General features: G+C 38.1%; 2 protein-coding genes across 2 annotated transcripts in view; both read right to left on the bottom strand.

The window, feature by feature from the left end:
* Positions 1 to 3,159: 3,159 nt before the first annotated feature.
* On the bottom strand, positions 3,160 to 15,376 carry BDH2 (3-hydroxybutyrate dehydrogenase 2). Its single transcript, XM_010163933.1, has 10 exons — positions 15,329 to 15,376; positions 13,215 to 13,295; positions 11,589 to 11,667; positions 8,425 to 8,521; positions 7,784 to 7,892; positions 6,625 to 6,685; positions 5,861 to 5,974; positions 5,269 to 5,327; positions 4,454 to 4,546; positions 3,160 to 3,213 (listed from the first exon to the last, which is right to left on the bottom strand). Exons 2-10 carry the CDS (start codon positions 13,284 to 13,286, stop codon positions 3,160 to 3,162), a joined length of 738 nt encoding a protein of 245 aa, XP_010162235.1. The 5' UTR covers positions 13,287 to 13,295; positions 15,329 to 15,376.
* A 3,008-nt stretch (positions 15,377 to 18,384) lies between these two features.
* The window catches only part of CENPE (centromere protein E), a gene marked incomplete at its 5' end in the record, with an annotated part of 36,516 nt that continues 36,360 nt past the window's right edge, over positions 18,385 to 18,540 (bottom strand). The window contains one exon of the mRNA XM_029083996.1: positions 18,385 to 18,482. Within this exon, the coding sequence (XP_028939829.1) occupies positions 18,385 to 18,482 (98 nt within the window). The remainder of the gene's footprint in view (positions 18,483 to 18,540) is intronic.

Here is an 18,540-nt window from a genome sequence, read left to right as displayed (position 1 = left end):
CTACGGATCTGGGAGAAGGGGCACTGGTTTTTGATGGGATTAAATTTTCCAGAAGGACTCGGAATCAGGGAAGTCTCTTCCCCCCTCCCCCCCAAGAGAAAAGTTTGACCCAGAATCTGAAAAGTCAAAAAACTCCTCTTTATATTCTCACTCTGGTGGAAGGAAAACAAGCAGAATTACCCAGTTCCATTAAAAACAGAACGGAGAATTCAGAGGTCACAAGAGCGTTTAATAATTCTAGCAAACCCACATACATTAGAATAGATATCAGAGTTGTAGCTGTTAACATAGCCATGGAAGGCATTGCTAATAAGGCAAGAGACAGCAATCTCCGCTGATTTTGGTTTGTTTTTTTTTTTTCCTGGTCCACTAGCTAATAGGACTACCACTGAAAAATCCATATCACTGCTTTTAGTGCAGTGTAAAAAGTGGATGGTCTCTCCTTTTCTTGTAATAGTGCTTTGACAAAAAAAGCCATTTCTGAGTAGCATCTATATATTACATAAATCAACCATTAATCTCAAATCAATCACCAGTGAGCTTAGAAATGTTAACTAGTAAAGTTCACTATGCAGTAAGTATAACGAATTTCCTCTCAGATTCTTATTTATATTTTCAGAATACACAAAGCAAGTTTCCTGTGTTACTGCAGTGGGGAGATTCTCTTTTCAAGGTAAGCCTTCTATACCTACTACAGAGGAAGGGCTTTGGCTGTTATATTAAAACTCTGAAACCACTGGAACAGTATCCTCTCAGCCTAAACTTCTAACACCTGAATTTACATCACTAAATATTGGTGGAGCCATTTGGGATAACTTTGGATTTCTGCCTCAACTTGATCCTGCTTGGCTGCCAGGATCACAAATATTAGATCCTCACAAAGCACATAAAAACCTACACAAAATCAGAATGCTCCAACCATGACTGAAGGTAAAAGTTAAGCCCAAAATGAGCCTGAGGAAGCCAGCATCCACAATACTTGCTCATTTGTCAAAGTTAGTTACTTATAATTTGAAAATATGCAACCTGATTTTAACTAGACATATTCCATTATCTTTGAAATAAAATAATTTATATTAATTCTTCAGCTAATATTGAAAAGCCTAAGCAATAATTTTAAAAATATGTCAGTTGTTACAGAAACACACACCAAAACATTGTACATTTTTCCCCTGTGCTTTCTGATTACCAACCAGTCATACTCAGTAACATTTATTCTTTAATTCCTCCTCCACATATATATGTATCTAATATTTGAATATATAAGAAGTGACATAGAGGTTCAGTCACAAACTAGATAAATGGAGCTGTGTGCTATTTTTTAAAGTAACCATATTTATAGGCAGTCAACCCATGTCATTCATGTCAACTTTAACAGTATGTTAGTAAAACAAATAGTTTTGGAATTCAGGTTTTTCATTGCCTTAGAACACTTGGTCAGGATCTATGTTGCTTTGTTTGGTTGGTTTTTTTTCCCCAGAGTATGAGACTTTATGATAATAGGTTTCTGATTCATAAATCAAAGCTACCATGTGCTATCACAATAAAAGCATCAACACAGACTCTTGTAGAAACAGTTCATCGAGAAAAACTTAGCCTTGTGGTTCAGCATGAACTACTGGATTCGTATTTGAGAATCAAGCAGTAGAATACCAAAGCCTAGCACCTAGCACACAGATCTGACAACATGTGTCCAGTATTAGTACATCGTTTTGAAGAGGAATATCTTGGCTCTACGTAGAGTGGTAAAAATCCACTCCTTTTGTTTATGTGTCAGAAGTCACGTGTATTCATTAAGATCTCCTGTGTATTTAAGAATACTTTTCCCACATATACCCCCATCCATGCCTATAAGAGTGATGTCCTTGCAGAGTACTTGCTGTACATGGAAGGAAGGAAAAAATATATAGTAATGATACTCCCAAAACAATTTTAAGAGTGATCCATATCAGTAAAACAGTTCTGGTCTCTGTCTCCCACTAGGACCTCGTTTGTACTAGTTAATGTACTAATTTCCTAATTGATTGTAAAACTACATGTGATTGTCTATGCTCTGTACATGCTATAAGCTTTAGTCTGAAACATTAGATCAGGCTCCTCTCCATCATTTCTGCTTCATGAAGACAGTGTCTATAGTGATTATGTGTTTAAACATAAAAACCCTCCCAAACTCCACAAAGTGGCCAACGCTTCTGCTTCTAATGAGAATCTGTCTCCCTGCCTTTTGCACTACTGCTTTCCCAGATGCCAACAGCCTAACTTGCCCAGGATCTGGGAAATGGATATCGCAGTTGCACAAACCAGCTGTGCACATACACCAACTCTTTGCTGTATCCATGGGAAGTTTCATGTGCCTGTGCACCATGTAGCTACAGTGTTTGACGGTCTTGCACCATCCACTTTGGATCTGTTAGTGTTGTCAAGCTTGGGACATATTCTTTTCAACAATTCACATTTTTTTTCTACAGCAATTACAGTTCTAAAACATTTTCCTAATGATAGTAGAGAGCAGAAAGAACTTACCAAAGTAACTTGCAAAGCAGAATGTGCTTTCAGGTACAATTTGCAATTAGTATGTTCTCTAATATAGAGGCATCTATTACCAGTAACAAAATTATTCATATGTTCAAATCTTCAAATTTGCTGTTATTGCAGCTTTCTTCTGCTTAAACCACACCTAATTCAGGATCCATTTGGCTGATTTAATAGTAGTCGCTCCATTTTCTCTAGGTGGCCTGTCCATGCTAGTAGGAAATTTAACTGTGAATGTGTAACTTCCAAATACTTTACAGGATGAGAATAAAGGTAGCATTTAATTCCTTTCACTCAGATTTGCTTATAATGCAACTCTGATTTTATACATTAAATACTATTATTTGCCCTCTGAAATCTTGAGTGTTAAATTGTTATTCTTTCATGTTTTTGGAGTTACCATAAAATGAAGCCACACAAAGTACGTTTTACTCATATTTCACTATTTAGGGAAAAGTGAATCAGTAAGATTAGTCTAGAAAGAGATCATATAGCAGTAAAAAATGCACCAAATTTGTTTTGAAGACATATGTGTGATCTAAATCTTTGCAAGCTATCTTAACTGAGAAACACGATCCTCACTTTTTGCCTTTCATGGTATGAATTTCCAGCTGCAGGTAGGGTCAATCACAAGCTCCATCCTCCATCGATGATTAGTTCGTTGCCAGTTATGTAGGCAGACTGAAATTATAGTAAAAGCAACAATAATTTTAACAAATTTTTCATGGCTATTAAGTACAGGGAAATACTTTTTCTTTAAATTAAAAAACCTGCTTTCTTTTTATGCACTTTTTTTAGTTTGCAAAAAAATCTGAATAAATAGAATATAAAAAAAACTTAGAAATGGAGGCCTTTCCACTAACTCAGGGGAGTGTAGTAAAAGATGAGAATGCTTCCTGAGTGTACAAATTCACATAAGCTAGACTTCAGGTGTCTTACCTGCAGGGATAATACCTCGCACTATGATGTTATTAGCTCTGTTCAGCTAAGCAGAATCTGACCAGGTCAGTCAATAATTATAACAGGACCCAACTGAAAATTTAGATCTTGCAGATTGTGAGGTAAGCAACCGAGCTGTTGACATTCTTCTCTATGTCAGTACTGGAGCGTACTGGAATATATTGGAAAACTGGAATTCTGTCTACACATGATTGAAAACCCTATGATCAGAGTGCAAAAAATCAGTAGCTTTACAGAAACACTAACACCAAGATGAAAATGAGAAACAGATTACTGATAGCAAAATTAAGCCTGAATTAATTCTATTAAAGTATTGTTATGCTTAGCAGGACTGCTGGACAAGTCCAGAGGAATCCAGTCCAATTTTAGATTCATAGCAAGTTTAGAGCATCCAAAATAACCTTGATGTGTGCTCATTAGTGTTGGTGGTATTTGCAGCAGTCATTAAGAGTTTGGTGTATAACAACCTCTGTGGGTCTGTTGTTTTCCTTAGGCTGAAAGGGTAGATTCACTCTGAACGTCAGCCTTTTAGCTAAAGTCTCCAGCGGTTCTATGCAAATATTTGCCCTTGAATAGTGAAGGTAGGTGATAACTTACTAATTCTACCTCCTTAAAACATGATCTAGCTGTGGTGCAAACTTGGAAAAGCAGACAATCATTCTTCTGTCATTCAGGATGACCTGGTGTCAGTCAGCTTGCTCAGATGACATGAAGCCACCAGGCTGTGGTACTAAATTCATAATGCCTTAACAATCACTGTCAACATTCAGAGTACTTTTTGTATTGTAGGTTGAATTCAGTAGAAGACCGTCAGGTTGTTTGGGTTTTTGGGTTTTTTCCTTATATAATCCATTTCAAAGACAATATAAATCCTCCTATAACAGATTCTTTCTTCTGTGAAACAGCAACAGCAAAGTAGCATGGGATTCTGTGACAGGAAACGTTGTCATTCCATACTTACTTCATCAGAGGCCAAGTACACAAAGAGATGGGCAACTTCTTCAGCAGTAGCCATCCTACCAGTCTTCTGTCTGGCTAGAAAGTCTTTCAGTGCCTAGATATACAAGAGCATTTGGTATATAAAAAATAAAACCAATTATTTTAATCTGATTCGTATGACATGTACAAAGCAATACTGGAAACAGGCCATAAGTCATAACTCTTTAGTACACTAGCTAGGGAGCTTATGCTAGAAAAAAATTGGAGTGATATGAATTTCAGGTTGAAAAATAGTAGGGAGACTGGGCCTAAATCTCTGGTTCCAGAATAAAGCCATCATAAGTCCTTCCTTTGGTGGTAGATACTCCCAGGCCCTTCAAAGGAGGGCTCACAGTTATCTGGTCAGTATGGTCAAGGATGCCAAATAATTTTGAAATGCATAGGCCAGAATGCCCTTTCTGTCATGGTTTTGCACTACTTTGTGGCTGCCACATGCCAAAGTAGAACATGTCTTCTACTTTTGCACTAGATGCTGTCACCAATGGTTGCAAATACTTCCATAGATGACAGACCCTCTGTATTCATTAAGCAATAGTAATCTTCTGAGGCATTTTAAGACTTTTGTCTTGAGTACAAACTGACCAGACTATCAGAGGAGACACTACTGTTATCATTGGAACTCTGAAATAGGGGACATTCGTAAAGCTAGGGACACTCTTTATTTGTTGTGGTGGTTTTTGGTTTGGTTTTTGTGGTTGTTTTTTGGGTGGGTTTTTTGGGGGGTATTTATTAGTTAAATATATTTATGCACACGATCAAACAAATACATTTTCTCACCTGTTCTGGGTTAGGCCGGGCTTGTATTCTTTCCTGTAAAGATGGTGTGTCAACAGTTCCTAAGCAAAATTCAATGTTAAAAAAATCAACTGCATCAACAATCATGAAAAAAAAAAAAAGTGATACATTGGTTCTATTTGTATGTCTTAATACTTAAGTGTAATTTCACAACGTGATTCAGGAGAAAGACTGCAAAACTATAAACATAGCATAGGACTAAATTTCAATAAAAGGTCAGACTTCTGAAAATTAGATTCAATACTTTTCAGATGGTCAAACAATGGCTAGCCTGTTAGCTAGCCCTTGCTGGCTTCTAACTTCCAGATCATGTCTTTGAAAATAAAGATTGAAAATATCGTGTAATGCGTATATTACGTACATGTGCTGAGTGAACAGACTAAACATTCAGCTTTACTATAAATGTAATAACTTTTCTATTTTAAAATCTCAGAAGCATTTCAAGCATGTCCTGTTCTTTTTGACTGCCGGTAACTTTAGTTGCCACTTGCAAGTCTCTCTGTTAATAATGTCAAACTAAATCAGGCCTTCTAGCATCTGCTCTTAGTTTACAAAATAACGTAAGAATACTTACCGGGACATATGCAGTTGCATCTGATGCCTTGTTCAATGAAATCAGCAGCCACAGACTTTGTTAGACCAATAACTGCTGCCTTTGAAGTACTATATACACATCTGTTCACAACTCCTAACAGCAGGTCAGTGTGAAAGCAGCATAGAAACATTAAAAAAAAAAGAAAAGAGCCAAGTTTGTTCAATATGCACCTGCTTCTGGACTCTGGTATTTCCTGTAGCACCTGTAGTCTCTCCATAAGGGGGGGCTACCTAGCATGGTGACTGACAGAATTCTGCTTGGGCACACACCAGAGCAAAGCACACAGTCTTTCAACAGCGTCAGTTTGGGGACTACTCTAGAAAAGTTAACAAAGCAAAGATTGAGGAACAACAGAGACCCATCTGTTAGTCACCATCACGTTTCCTTGGGAAACACAGCTACAGTGCTTGCACAACTGTGATTGCGTCATTGTTTCTCTGAAGAACATACGTAGCAAGATATCACTGCAAGTAATTTCTTTTCAGTTAATACAAACTAGTAAGATGGATGCTACAAAACATCCAGCACAGATTCAAAAGCTCAAAGGCAAGAATCTTAGTGTTTCTGCCATTTTGCATCTGTGTCCTTGCTCATATGTACAAGTTGATGTGTTCACTTTCATTTTTAACTGCATCCCTCCACAGGATTGGCAGTGTCCTCTAAAATCAAAGTTGTGTGGTATTTATTTTGTAATCCTATCATTTTATAGATTTACATAATGAAATCTCTAGCAAGCTACTGACCTTTAATGCTGGATGCCACAGAAGACATATTTATAATATTTCCAGATTTTTGTTTAAGCATCTGCAAAAGAATATTTATGTCATTCAGATGTAAACTATTCTGTCATCTGCAGAACAGCCCATAACAGCCCGCAGAATAGTGCTACATGCAATTGATACAGGGTAACAAAGCTTAATTGGCATGAATATGTGCTTGTCTCTTTTTGATCCATTGACTGAAGTAGTAAAGCAGAATCTGAAAATTTTCACTAGGTCCTCCTAAGTCATCTCAGGGGTGAAGACTACGACAGGAGAGGACTCTCTTCCCCCCAGATAGCCACCTCTGTATCATTGCCCTCTTGTCACCACAGTAAGTTACCCCAGAGATATCTGTTCATGCCATCTACCAATGAAGTAATTCAGTGATCCAATTCAAGCTTTTCTTGCTTTGGAGAATACTAAAACACAGCTCTGTAGCATCTTTGAATTCTATGTAAATTTCTTTAAGTTATATCCTTTTTAGGCATCCCAAGACCCAAGACACCTAGAGTTCTCAAAAAAAGGACTGGAACAACACTGAAGAGAGCAGTCATCATCCAGTCATGGTCACAGCTTCCACATCTGGCCTTTGCATTTACAGAAATACAAACACCTTATTCAGCTCACAAGTTTTTGTAGGCCTGAACCTAGCTGTTAGGTCAAACACAAGTGTCCTCAAGCTGCTAGACTAATTGAATTGTTGTTCTGATATAACCAGCATGTTGGCATCAGCGACACTGAATTGCTTCACAAGATAGTTTCATAAAATTCATGTTAATATACATCTTTATAAATATTTTGTAGCAGTGGTATTGTGCACCTGTGCCCTATAGGATGATACGGTAGCATTGTATCACAATGACTCCTTAACTGCTCTGTGTTTGAAGGATTTTAGTTACAAATTACATAGGACAAAATCCCTGAATTAATCTTCTCTACCATATCCTTTAGCTAGATTGTCTATGTGAAGGATTACACAATGCAGAGAATGTTTCAGAGTCACTATAATCTAAGGGGCTCCCATATCCAAAGCTGCATTTTTATCTCAAATCCCATGCTGTCTCAGTGGCAGCAACTTAGATCTCTCACACTTTAAACACAATGTAGCAGACACTTAAAATTATGGGCAACCAAGCCTTACTTTAGGAAGGAATGTCTTGATCATTAGATACATGCTGTGAACATTGAGGTTCATAGTGAAGTTCCAGTCTACCTCCTCACACTCCAAAATGGTTCCATGGTGAACAAACCTAGAATAAGTGCATGATGTGGATTACTATCTGGTTTGCGTTTCTATGGCTTTTTATGCTTATTTTTCCATTTCTATTTTGCAGTAGCTAACTCTTCCAACCTTGAAAAGGATGGACAAGATTTCTTTTGAAGAAAGCAAGCAACAGTATATTTCTTCTGATGAGTATCAGAGACACAAGGCAGACTCAATATGTGTAAAGAAATGCTTGGCAATAGGGAAATGGAAAAAAAAAAAAAGTAAAGCACTAGCAGATCATCAGGTTTGCTCACTGTTGTGCTAGGAGGGCCAAAGCCATCAGTATAGGGCTCCTGTACAGCTGGGAAAACACAAATTCCAGAACCATTCTATCTTGGCCTGGGTAACATGGCTGCATACAAAAAGTTCAGTTTTTATGAAAACATATGAAAGCTTTTATTAAAGGTATAAAATGCACTAAAGCAAAAGAAAGAAAATGCATTTAAGTAAAAGAAAGTACTTGTGGAGGACAGGGAAAACTGGAAAAATAGGAGGATGAAACAGAAGCCGGTTACCCTGCAATGTTACAGAGGACATCAATCCTTTCAATCTCCTTGGCCAGGTTTTCTATCTGCTCCTTTTTGGTGACATCCAGAACCCGTATTTGAATGCCTAGAAAAACACGGTATTTGGCTAAGGATCAGCAGTTAATTTTTCTCAAGTGCTGAGAACTGCACCTACAATTCAAGTCAGTGGTTTGCCAGGAACAGTCCCCCCTCAGTGGTACACCAAGGCATGGAGACTCGCTGAGAGTTACACTTAATGATTAAGTTAGTGCAGTGGTTCAACTGGGACAGCAAGACATGCTATATAAAATTTCAGAAGAGAAATAAAAATATACCAACTCATTTGATTGTCATACAGCATCACACAAGCAGATGAGCTAACAATTTACCATAGAAACATTTCTGACAAATTTGAGTTCCACTCTCCTCGCAAACTGAAGAATTACAGAACCTTTATAATAATAAAAAAATACCCATTATTACAGAATAATAATTACTTTTAACTAGTGACACGTCACATGCACTCGCAGTCACATGACATGCTATCTATCCAGATGTAGTTGAGGATGCAGTAGTGAGTAGTTCCATGAGTAGTGAATCAGCTCTATATCATTTAATTAATGAGAAAAAGTTATTTTGCATAAGCCGTTAACTTGTATTACCTAGAATGATATCACAGCAATTATTTAATTGCAAAAACATAAGCATTGTATTTGTAAACTTGTTTATAATCAAACAAAAGAAGGCTTGGAATCTCATTGCTTTTCACTGTAACTATCTACTTATTTCAGCCTCTGACAGCTGTCACTGTCAGTACTTACAGCACTGGCTGTGCCTGTACCATACCTTCAAGAAAGACATTGATTAAAAAAAAATAATAATCCTATGTTGTTGAGGAAAGTTATCTCTGAAAGACTGAGACACATCATTACTGCAAAACAGGGACAGGAACAACTGTCACAAACACTTTCTGACAGAATCAGTCCCACTAATAACAGAACTACTTTAGGGCCAACAACAGCAGTGCCATCCCTGAGACAGAAGTGAAAAGAGCAAAATAGAAGAGCTACACTTCCAGAGGAGCTGTAATATATGATATGATATAATCTATATGTTGTCTTACCTCATTTTACTTAAGTAGCTCCCAGGAATCTAACAACTAGCTTCTCTCACCCATGCCAAGGCTGAATCCTTACTACGGAACAGGCGTGCTTCATGATACACTTCGCCTGCACCCTCCCTCCATACTGCATGTAAAGATTGAGCTGTGCTCCCTCCTTAAATACATGAACTTTTCATCCAAAGGAGACCTGGATGAGTGGAAAAGGAGTAGTCAGGGTATACTCCAGTACCTCCCTTAGCAGGTACAATTAGGCTCCCAGGGCACTAAGACTTGCTGCTGATTGCCATTTTGCCACAGCCTGGTCACGGCATATACTGCATCTAGGATGAAGGGACATTTAGTGCAGGTGTGCAGGGACACACCTGCGCCCCAAAACAAAGGATTTTTTTCCAATTTACTAATGTGCAGCTAGTGACACAGTCTAATAAACGTCTACAACCACCTATTGAGAGACTGTAGAGAAGATGGAGCCAGACTCCTCAGAAGCCCACAGCAGAAGGATGAAAGGCAACAGAAAGAAGCTGGAACATGGGAAAGTGACTGAATATAAGGTTTGGTGGTTTGGTTTTTTTGTTTGGTGGGGTTTTTTTTGTTGTTGTTTGTTTGTTTATTTTCTTTTTTACATCTCATTACTATTTTTAAACCATGAGGGCAGTTGCACTGGAACAGGAGCCTACAGAGGCTGTTGAGGAAATTCCATCCTTGGAGATGTTCAGAACTTGACTCAACACAGCCCTGAGCCAGGCCACTTTGAGCAGTAAGCAGGACTAAATGGCCTCCAGAGGTCTCATCCAGTGTACATGATTTTATGTAATACTGTAAAGCTGTCTGTGTGATACCTAAATTATGGGAGAATTTGAACTGAAATGGATAAACCTGTTTCTTTGAAGCCAAACTGACAAGTCCATGAACAAGCTTTATATGTCTAAGTTAAATTATACAGACACTTTTAAAGAGATTTGTGTATAATGATGCAATTGGACTCCAGGCTGGTGATTAATATCAGCCCTGGAATTACCCCTCCTGGATAAAATTCAAAGACCACAATGTGCCAACCCTTGAAGAATTATAGTTTAACTAATCATATGTCAAAAGGATGGAAATGGCTCTGCGTATATGGAAAGTTACCTCTTTCCTTGTGAGCAGACTAGCAGAGGGAAAAAATGCACAGTTAAAAACATAACACTTTTCTAAACCCTGAGAATGAACCTGGAAAGTCCTAAAGATCCTAAAGAATTGCAAAGGGATTGCCTGTGGTGAATTCCAGTCAGTAGAGACTAATGTTCCTTCTGAAAGCTGTGCCAGAGAAAAGTGTTTTTGCATATTTGATTATAATAGGAATTCATTAAATCCACTTCCTTCCATCAAATTAAGTTGGAAACCTTTTCAGTTGTGAACTATATCCAAGTCTTATTTTTTATTTCAAGGTTGAAAAAATACATTTTAAATATGTCCCACACTTGTGTCACTTATGATTAAGAAACACAGCTATGCAAAACCTGCAACATCAGTAGGAAAGCAGCCTTCAGGCCTGAGCATTTGTACAAACAGAATAGGCTTATCTAGTGTTGGTGGAATTAGTTTCCAAAGACACGGGAGTTCTGCTGGACAGCTATCCCTGTAACACGTTCCTTCGTAAGCATGGACCATGGAAACGCAAGACACTAAGTCTACTTTTTGTATAGCTGGATGTTAGTTCTTGTGATCAGAGAAAAGCATTCCATTCCTTATCCTAGAGTGATATGTTTGACAGTTTCCTTAGTGATCTCAAAAGGTAATTGAAATGGATGCCATTCTGGGAAGCAGAAATCAACGGCTTCAGTGACACAAGAAACTCAGTTATTCCACATGCCTGGAGTAATATTCTGTCTGGTATGCTGATATTGCCATATTTTACATGTTAAAACTCCACACCACAGGATAAAGCAATGACATCTAAAGAATTAGTCTATATATTTTCCTTTTTTCTGGCCTATCCTCAAATTATATTTCAGCCAGTCTACAACAAAACTGGCAAAAGCTGAACTAATGCTTGCTCTAGGTCATTTACCTGGGTATTTCTTCAGTTCTTGCAGCTTAGACTCATTGATGTCTGTAGCAATGACTTTAGCTCCTTCTTTAGCAAAAGCCTGAAGAATACAAGAGAAGCAGTTAATATTTAGTTAACATTAACTATTATCAGAAATAAAACCTGTTTTCTTCTTATTTTCTTTTTGGCTTGAAATAAAAGTTGGCCAAAGGCAGCTGATCTCTCACTTTTCCTTCTGGGCACGTCAGGAAGTAATGAACATCCATTACCACATTCTGGGGACAGCTAAGTAACTATACATGATAAAACAGATCTAAGATTTTTTTTGTTAAAGTAAGGAATCCATAAATAAAGTGCGATAACAGTAACCACACTAAGACAACTGGCATTGTTATTGCCCTTATTAGCTGCATGTGCACTAGCAAGCATGTTACAAACACGTAGGGCTATAATTGTCTGTATTGTTGGATTTAAATGAAGTTATGGGATTTGACAGTTACAGGCATGAGTCATAAAAATGAATGGTGGTATATAAACTTTATGAAAATCCTTTGCATCCAGATCATTGGAAGAGAGCAATATTAAAAGAAGCATGACTTTTCTTTGATTCTTAAACCTTCATATTCCTTCATTCTTGATGCTCCCTTCAAACCTGCTTTCTATGCATTGTGATTACTGATAAATCAACAGCTCTGCTAACAAAGTGACTTCTGTATCAAAAGTTTTCTGATATCTCAGACTATAGCCTCTAATCTTCAAAATAAGTGTCTCACGCAGCTTAAGAGGATAGTGGCATTAAACACGTCAGCCTTCCGTGGCTTATTGGGTATTTACACAGTGAAATCAGCAGGTAAATAACCTAATCCTTGGACTGACCATTTCAATGTGCACAAGATCACTGCCAAGATCAGTCTTCTGCATTCTTAACTGCATGCATGAGAAACTAACTAGTCTGGCAAAAATTCTACTTACAGAAGCTTTTCCTGGCTTGTTGATTACATTACAGAGATAGTGAGATTACTAGTTTCTCTATCTGCTATAGAAGAAGGAAGCAGCAGGGGAAGAACTGGTCAAAAAGAATTAAAAGGTAACCAGAAAGTTAATACATACATTGACTTCCGTTTAATGGTAATTACATAAAATTTGTAAAGGATTTCTCACACTTACTTGTTGCAAACAACATTGTAACTGTGCTGTTAGCATCACGTAGGCTTGGTTATGTCAGCTATTAATGTAGATAAAATATCTTGGCTTTACTGTAGGAGATCTTTGCAGTATTCATCCTTATAACAGGAAACATTCCCTCTATCCTCCTTATCTTCTTCCAGAACAAAGCAGCAGAGATATGAAAGGTACAGACAGTACCAACCATATATTGTTAGAGGAGCAGTTGCAGCCGTTCTCAAATCTTGCCCTTATCCTTGCCCAATGTCACCACTGAGAGCTGAAGACTTTCAGAAATTCAAACAGCACAGAGCATGCACTATACAGTATAGTGACTATATTATTCCCTGAATTTTCCAGGGAGTATTTCTGGCTTCATCTATGGTTTATTAATTCAAGAACTTGTTTGGTGCAGGTGTCATTGGACAAGCTAGCATTAAAGACCTAGCTTAGGTACAGGAGAACAAGCATTTTCCAACTTACTATAGCAGCTGCCCGGCCAATCCCTTGTGCTGCTGCAGACAGCAGTATGATCTTCCCATCAAGCCGACCCATACTGCTGACCTGTGCAGACAGAAGATGTCACAGAATCTTAACAAAAAGATGAGCCAACAGCACTCCCTGGGAATCAGATGCAAATGCATTCCAAAAACTAGACGTGAATCAGAGTACCTCTGTCATCGAATCATGTCACAGATTGTCCTCTTTGGTTGCAGTGTGACCATGAGACATCCAGGATTCTGAGGGGGGGGGACTGCCTCAGCTTCCCCCACCCCCCAATAAGTACGAGCCTCAAAAAGATCAAAAGGCATTTGAGCTAAAAAGCCAAGCTTTATTATAATAGAAGCCAGAATTTATTTTTCCTTAAACAGAAAAAAAACCCCAGTCAAGATGAAATGGAAAAGTACAATAGCTTGTAATCTAGTCCTTCTACTGTCTGTTGTGTTCTTCAAAAGCAAGCCTTTCTTTCTTCCACTCCTCTCAAGCTACAAACTCATCAACTTCCTAGACTGCAATAAATTCCACACAAAACCCTGGCCTTGGTGTCTTCTCTGAATTGTCTTAGGAATCTTCCAGCACAGCAGATTCCCAGCTCCAACAAGGCAGGAGCATGAGGGCAGGAATGAAGCTCTGTCCTGCCTCACCTCTCTTGCGTTCCATGCTCTCAGGGAACTACTGAGCATGCTTGGGGCAAGCGGTAGGGAACCTCTAGGAGGTTCTACCTTACTCGAGGTGTAGCAGACAAAAGGCAAAATGTAGCCCTATTCTGCCCAAGCACACACTCTAGTGCTGCATTATATTTAAAGAAATACAGTATGTGACATTGCAGACAAACAAGTAAAAGCAAATGCCATCCTCTCACTCCTATGGATTCAAAAGTTTCCAGTAGGATTTTTGGTTATTTAAGGAATAAACTACTTAATCAGATGTTTCAGAGAACTGCATGAAAATAAGGTCACTGTGTTTCAGTCAGTGTGGTATCTGGTGTTTGTTAACTGGGTTCCCAATAAGCAAAGGCTTCTGCACTTTCACAATCCACAGAGCAAAATTTATGTAGCTGTGAGTGTAGAAAGGTGTCCAAGAACCTGACGTCTTTAAATATATACATGAATCCAACATACTAGGTACTTCACTGAGAAATTAAGATGCCATAATCTCCCATAGGTTAGCAGCCAATACTATCATCTAGAGAAGCTCAAATCCATGCTGTTACTCAGATTACTGACTCAAATTTAGTGTCCTATGTCTTAAACCAGATTATTCATTTATCTGATTTTGACTAGAAAGTCTGTTTTCTCAGCAGCTTTTCCCAACAGAAGTTGCAGCAAAACTAATGATTCCCTTAAGGTTACAGATTCAACAAATCAGTCGTCTTCTGAAGCAATTCAACTGAAAAATTCTTTCTGTTTTAATGCAAAAAAACATTAGATTTTTTGATTTAAAGTCAAACTGAATTACAGACCATGTTTCAAGACACTGAAATGTTTCACTGTAGGTTTTCCCCCTATAACTGGAACACACACACACAAAGAAAGAAACAAAGCACAAAAGAACAGTCTCCTAAGCAAACAGTAATTGAAAAGCACCTCTCTAATTAGGGGAAAGCACAATACCTTAAAATCACTTTTTAGGTTGCCTAGTAAAAAGATGTCTCTTTGGATGCCTCTGATGGTAGGCTATATAAGGTTATATGAGATTAGGCCTGTTTTAGCATAAACTTTTTCCATTGACAGGTGAAAAAATACCAAGTTAACCAAGCAAAATGAGATTACACACACAACTAGGTTGCTCCATCTCTCTCATGTACCAGGCTTTCCAAAATCCAACTCCTCAAACAAAACTCTGGGAAAGGTTCCATTAATTGTAGCAAGTCCTGAGTATCTCAACAATGAGCTCAAAGTGCTCCCTCAAGGCAGAGGAAGCTTGCTCTTATTCTTTGTTTCACAGTTCAAGTACTTCCCCAAATGACTGTAACATTTTGGAAGCAAAAACGCACTATAAATACACTTTTCAATTTAACAATCAGTTTTTATGAACATTTGCCACACCAATTCTGTGAAGTGTTTAAAACTAAACATTAATATATAGTCACTCACCGAGAGATCTCAAACAGCTTGTTATGCTTAGTGACCTTTGTACAGAAGGAAGTTTTATGCTTGTTTTGCTGTGCTTGCTGGGATTTGTAGTCTAACTGTTAGGTTTCTTTATATGAACATAATTTCCTGTTGAAACATTGAGATGCTGCCATCTAGTGAAACTCAAGATTAAAAGTGTGATTTTTCTCCTGCACAGGAAAGGACCGAGAATGTTCACCAGTATTAGCTGACCATTCTCCCTAAGGAATTCAAGAAATCAACAGGCTTCCCACCAAAAAAAGGCCACAAGCATGTTTTAACCAAGCAATCTCTAACAATATAAGCTCTCAAATTCCAAACTAGGACAATACTTGCATGATAGGTTGTTTTTTTTTTTTATAAACTAGTGATTTACTAATTTTTCTTTTTTTTTTTTAATCTAGCAGTTTAACTTACATTTGTGAAGGTGGAGTTAATATCAGACTGTAAAATTCTAGGACAAACTAATTTAGTTATACACTCACATCAGACCTAAAGCTACCCTGATAGAGTTCTTAAATAATTTGTAATCCTGCTTGAACTGCAGTTGGGCACATTTTCCTCAGAAAAGCCGTTTCTTTACTGCGAGGGTCACGGAGCACTGGGACAGGCTGCCCAGAGAGGTTGTGGAGTCTCCATCTCTGGAGATGTTCAAAATCCACCTGGACACTTTCCTGTGTAACCTGCTGTAGGGAACCTGCTTTGACAGGGGGGTTGGACTAGATGATCTCCTGAGGTCCCTTCCAACCCTGACCATTCTGTGATTTCTGCGGGTAAACTGGGACACATATGCAAAGTTCAGCAGTATTATCTTGCCTTTCTGCTCAACTGTGATAGCTTTCTAAGGCTTTGTAAATCAGCTCCCCAGTAAACAAAATCTTTAATGACTAGGCTTTTAAAAAGCATTCATCCATCTGTTCCTAACACCTTCTGCTTACTGAATTCAGACACAGACCTACTGCAATAGGTTCCTGTTTTTCAGCTCAGCCACCAGAAATCTTGAAGTGTTCCAAGCAAGCAATAATTAACAAAACCCCCTTGAAATTGTATGTAAAAAGTTGATCTCTGTATACTTTGTTTTCCCCTTCTGTAAGGAAAAAGTCAGTTTAATTCCTTTGTTAGAATATCAAAATGGAGGGAATGAAAAAAAAGAGCCAGTAGTCAAAGGAAATATCATTCAACCACACTGGCAAATTGAAAAACAAAACAACCCCACAAAACCAAAACAAATTCCCCAAACAAAACCAAAACAAACACACGCCATTCAAACACCAGTGCTATGCACTTACCACTGTCAGGAAATAAATTGCTCCTACATACAAGGCTGTGGTAGGAAGAGAGACATTGCAGTGGAACTCAGTATTTATAACCTGTGTCCTTTTGGCTAGCAATATGTTTAAAAGCTTCTCAAAATACTTTCCAGTTCAGAGATTAAGAGAGAAGTACTTGCAATTTCTTAGTAGTTACTGTAGTTGGCAGTTTTCAGCTACAGAAGGCGAATAGACAGTCGGATCTTTAATAAAGATCTCTGAAGTACCTCCATCAGGTAAACAGTCCTTGTGTAACTCTTCCAGTTCCAGTAGCTGCTGAATGTTCAGGAAAATGTCAGTGTAACCATTTGCTTATCAGTTTGGATAACCTAAAATAGAGTACTTGAGACCTAGCATCGTTTAGAGCTTTATGCCTATAAAACAAGGACGATGCTTTTGATGCAGGTAGCTTTGTTAGGTATGACTTTCTCATCTCAGGATGGATGATTTAATTCTTAACAGAGTTGATCCCAGATTCCCAAGTGCCAAATTCCTATTTAGTTGGCGGTGGAGGGCATGTGGGGAGAAAAGGGAGGTGGATCTATCTTTTAGACTTCAAGCATTTCCTGACAGAGAAAGACTCAGAAAGAAGTGAACACACCACCAGTGACACAGATTTGTGCAACAGTAAAATTCTGCAGAAAGTAATTATTGCAGAAAGTTATAGAGGACACAGACAAGAAGCATAATGATGGAAGGGGTGAGATTACTATAAAAGACAGTCTTTAGGCACCGAATATTGTAATCAACATCCTTAGATATTAGCACAAGTGAAGTGACCAGCAAAAGTATTTTTAAATACTTAACACATTGAAGTTTATTGTCAAAACAAACCTTCTTATATAAAATATACAAAAAAGTAGGTTTCATAATGCAGATAAGCAGGCTAATAAAATAGTCTGTCTTGCAGCCCTGATGGTCCAGTTTATTTTCCATTCACTAGAGTAGCAGAAAAGTGTCAGGTCCATTGCTTGCTACTAAAAAAACCCCAATACCAACTTCAGACAGGAACTAGGGGTATAGCTGATGCAAATATAGACGATGCAAAATGCAAAGTTACTCTAGGCACCATAATTGGTTGGGCTGCAGAAGTATTGTAAGGTTAAGGGGAACCCTTGATTGTGTGCCCTACAAACAGCAAGTTAGTAACTTCAGTTGCAACGTTCAGATAGAGAGGTTAAAGTTGTGAAAATGTAGTTTCTGTGAACTTAGAGAAAGTGTGGTATAAAAATCATATGTTGAGAAACAAAAAGTATAGTTCTTCCCAACACAAGGGCACTCTGAAGATACAAATATCGACCAGCCAGAAGAGGGCTGTTTTAGGAATGACAAAATGAAAAGTTTAAGATTGAGAGGTTTCACAGTAGATTAGTTTGTGATCTGTTCCTATTTCCATCTTTTTTCTTCAATACATTGTCTTTTATTTCTTTGCCATCCAAAATTTTCTTTGCCATCCAAAAAAAAAAAAAAAACAACTCCACCAAAGTAGAACATCATGAGATCAGCAGGTTGTGGGCAACAGAACCGCTTTTCCATTTTTGTTCTTGTATTCCAACTTGTCCAATTGTGGGAAGCAGCAACTTCAAGACAGCAAGGGATCTGCAAGTCACCAGAGCTCCTCCCACAATTTGTGTAAAACGCTGATGGCTTTTGACCTGAAGCAATTATCTTTCATATATGCAGACTCTGGCTATAGCCACTGCAAAGGCATCTTACAACAGAGCAGCTTTATTGGGTGCTGCAATCAGGGGCTTTATCTTTCTCTGAAGTTCCAAACCAGTGCTTAAGATATTCTTCTGTGGGCTCTATTCCCGCAGGTCGTGTATCTACACAGAAGACAAGAACATTAAAGTAACACTTAAACTTTCCCAGTTAGACAAGCAG

The sequence above is a fragment of the Antrostomus carolinensis genome, unplaced genomic scaffold (genome assembly GCF_000700745.2).
Source record: "Antrostomus carolinensis isolate BGI_N321 unplaced genomic scaffold, ASM70074v2 scaffold5043, whole genome shotgun sequence".
Taxonomy (NCBI): Eukaryota; Metazoa; Chordata; class Aves; order Caprimulgiformes; family Caprimulgidae; genus Antrostomus; species Antrostomus carolinensis.
Note: the sequence above shows the minus strand (reverse complement) of the source record. Positions and strands in the feature narration are given on the sequence as shown.

Bases quoted from the DNA above. Each gene is read 5' to 3' on its own strand.
- BDH2 (XM_010163933.1), bottom strand. From the start codon at position 13,286: ATGGGTCGGCTTGATGGGAAGATCATACTGCTGTCTGCAGCAGCACAA. The intron at 11,668-13,214 runs GTAAGTTGGAAA...TGTATTCTTCAG, and splicing joins TTGGCCGGGCAGCTGCTATA to GCTTTTGCTAAAGAAGGAGC. The intron at 5,975-6,624 runs GTCAGTAGCTTG...ACCTGCTGTTAG, and splicing joins TGTGGCATCCAGCATTAAAG to GAGTTGTGAACAGATGTGTA.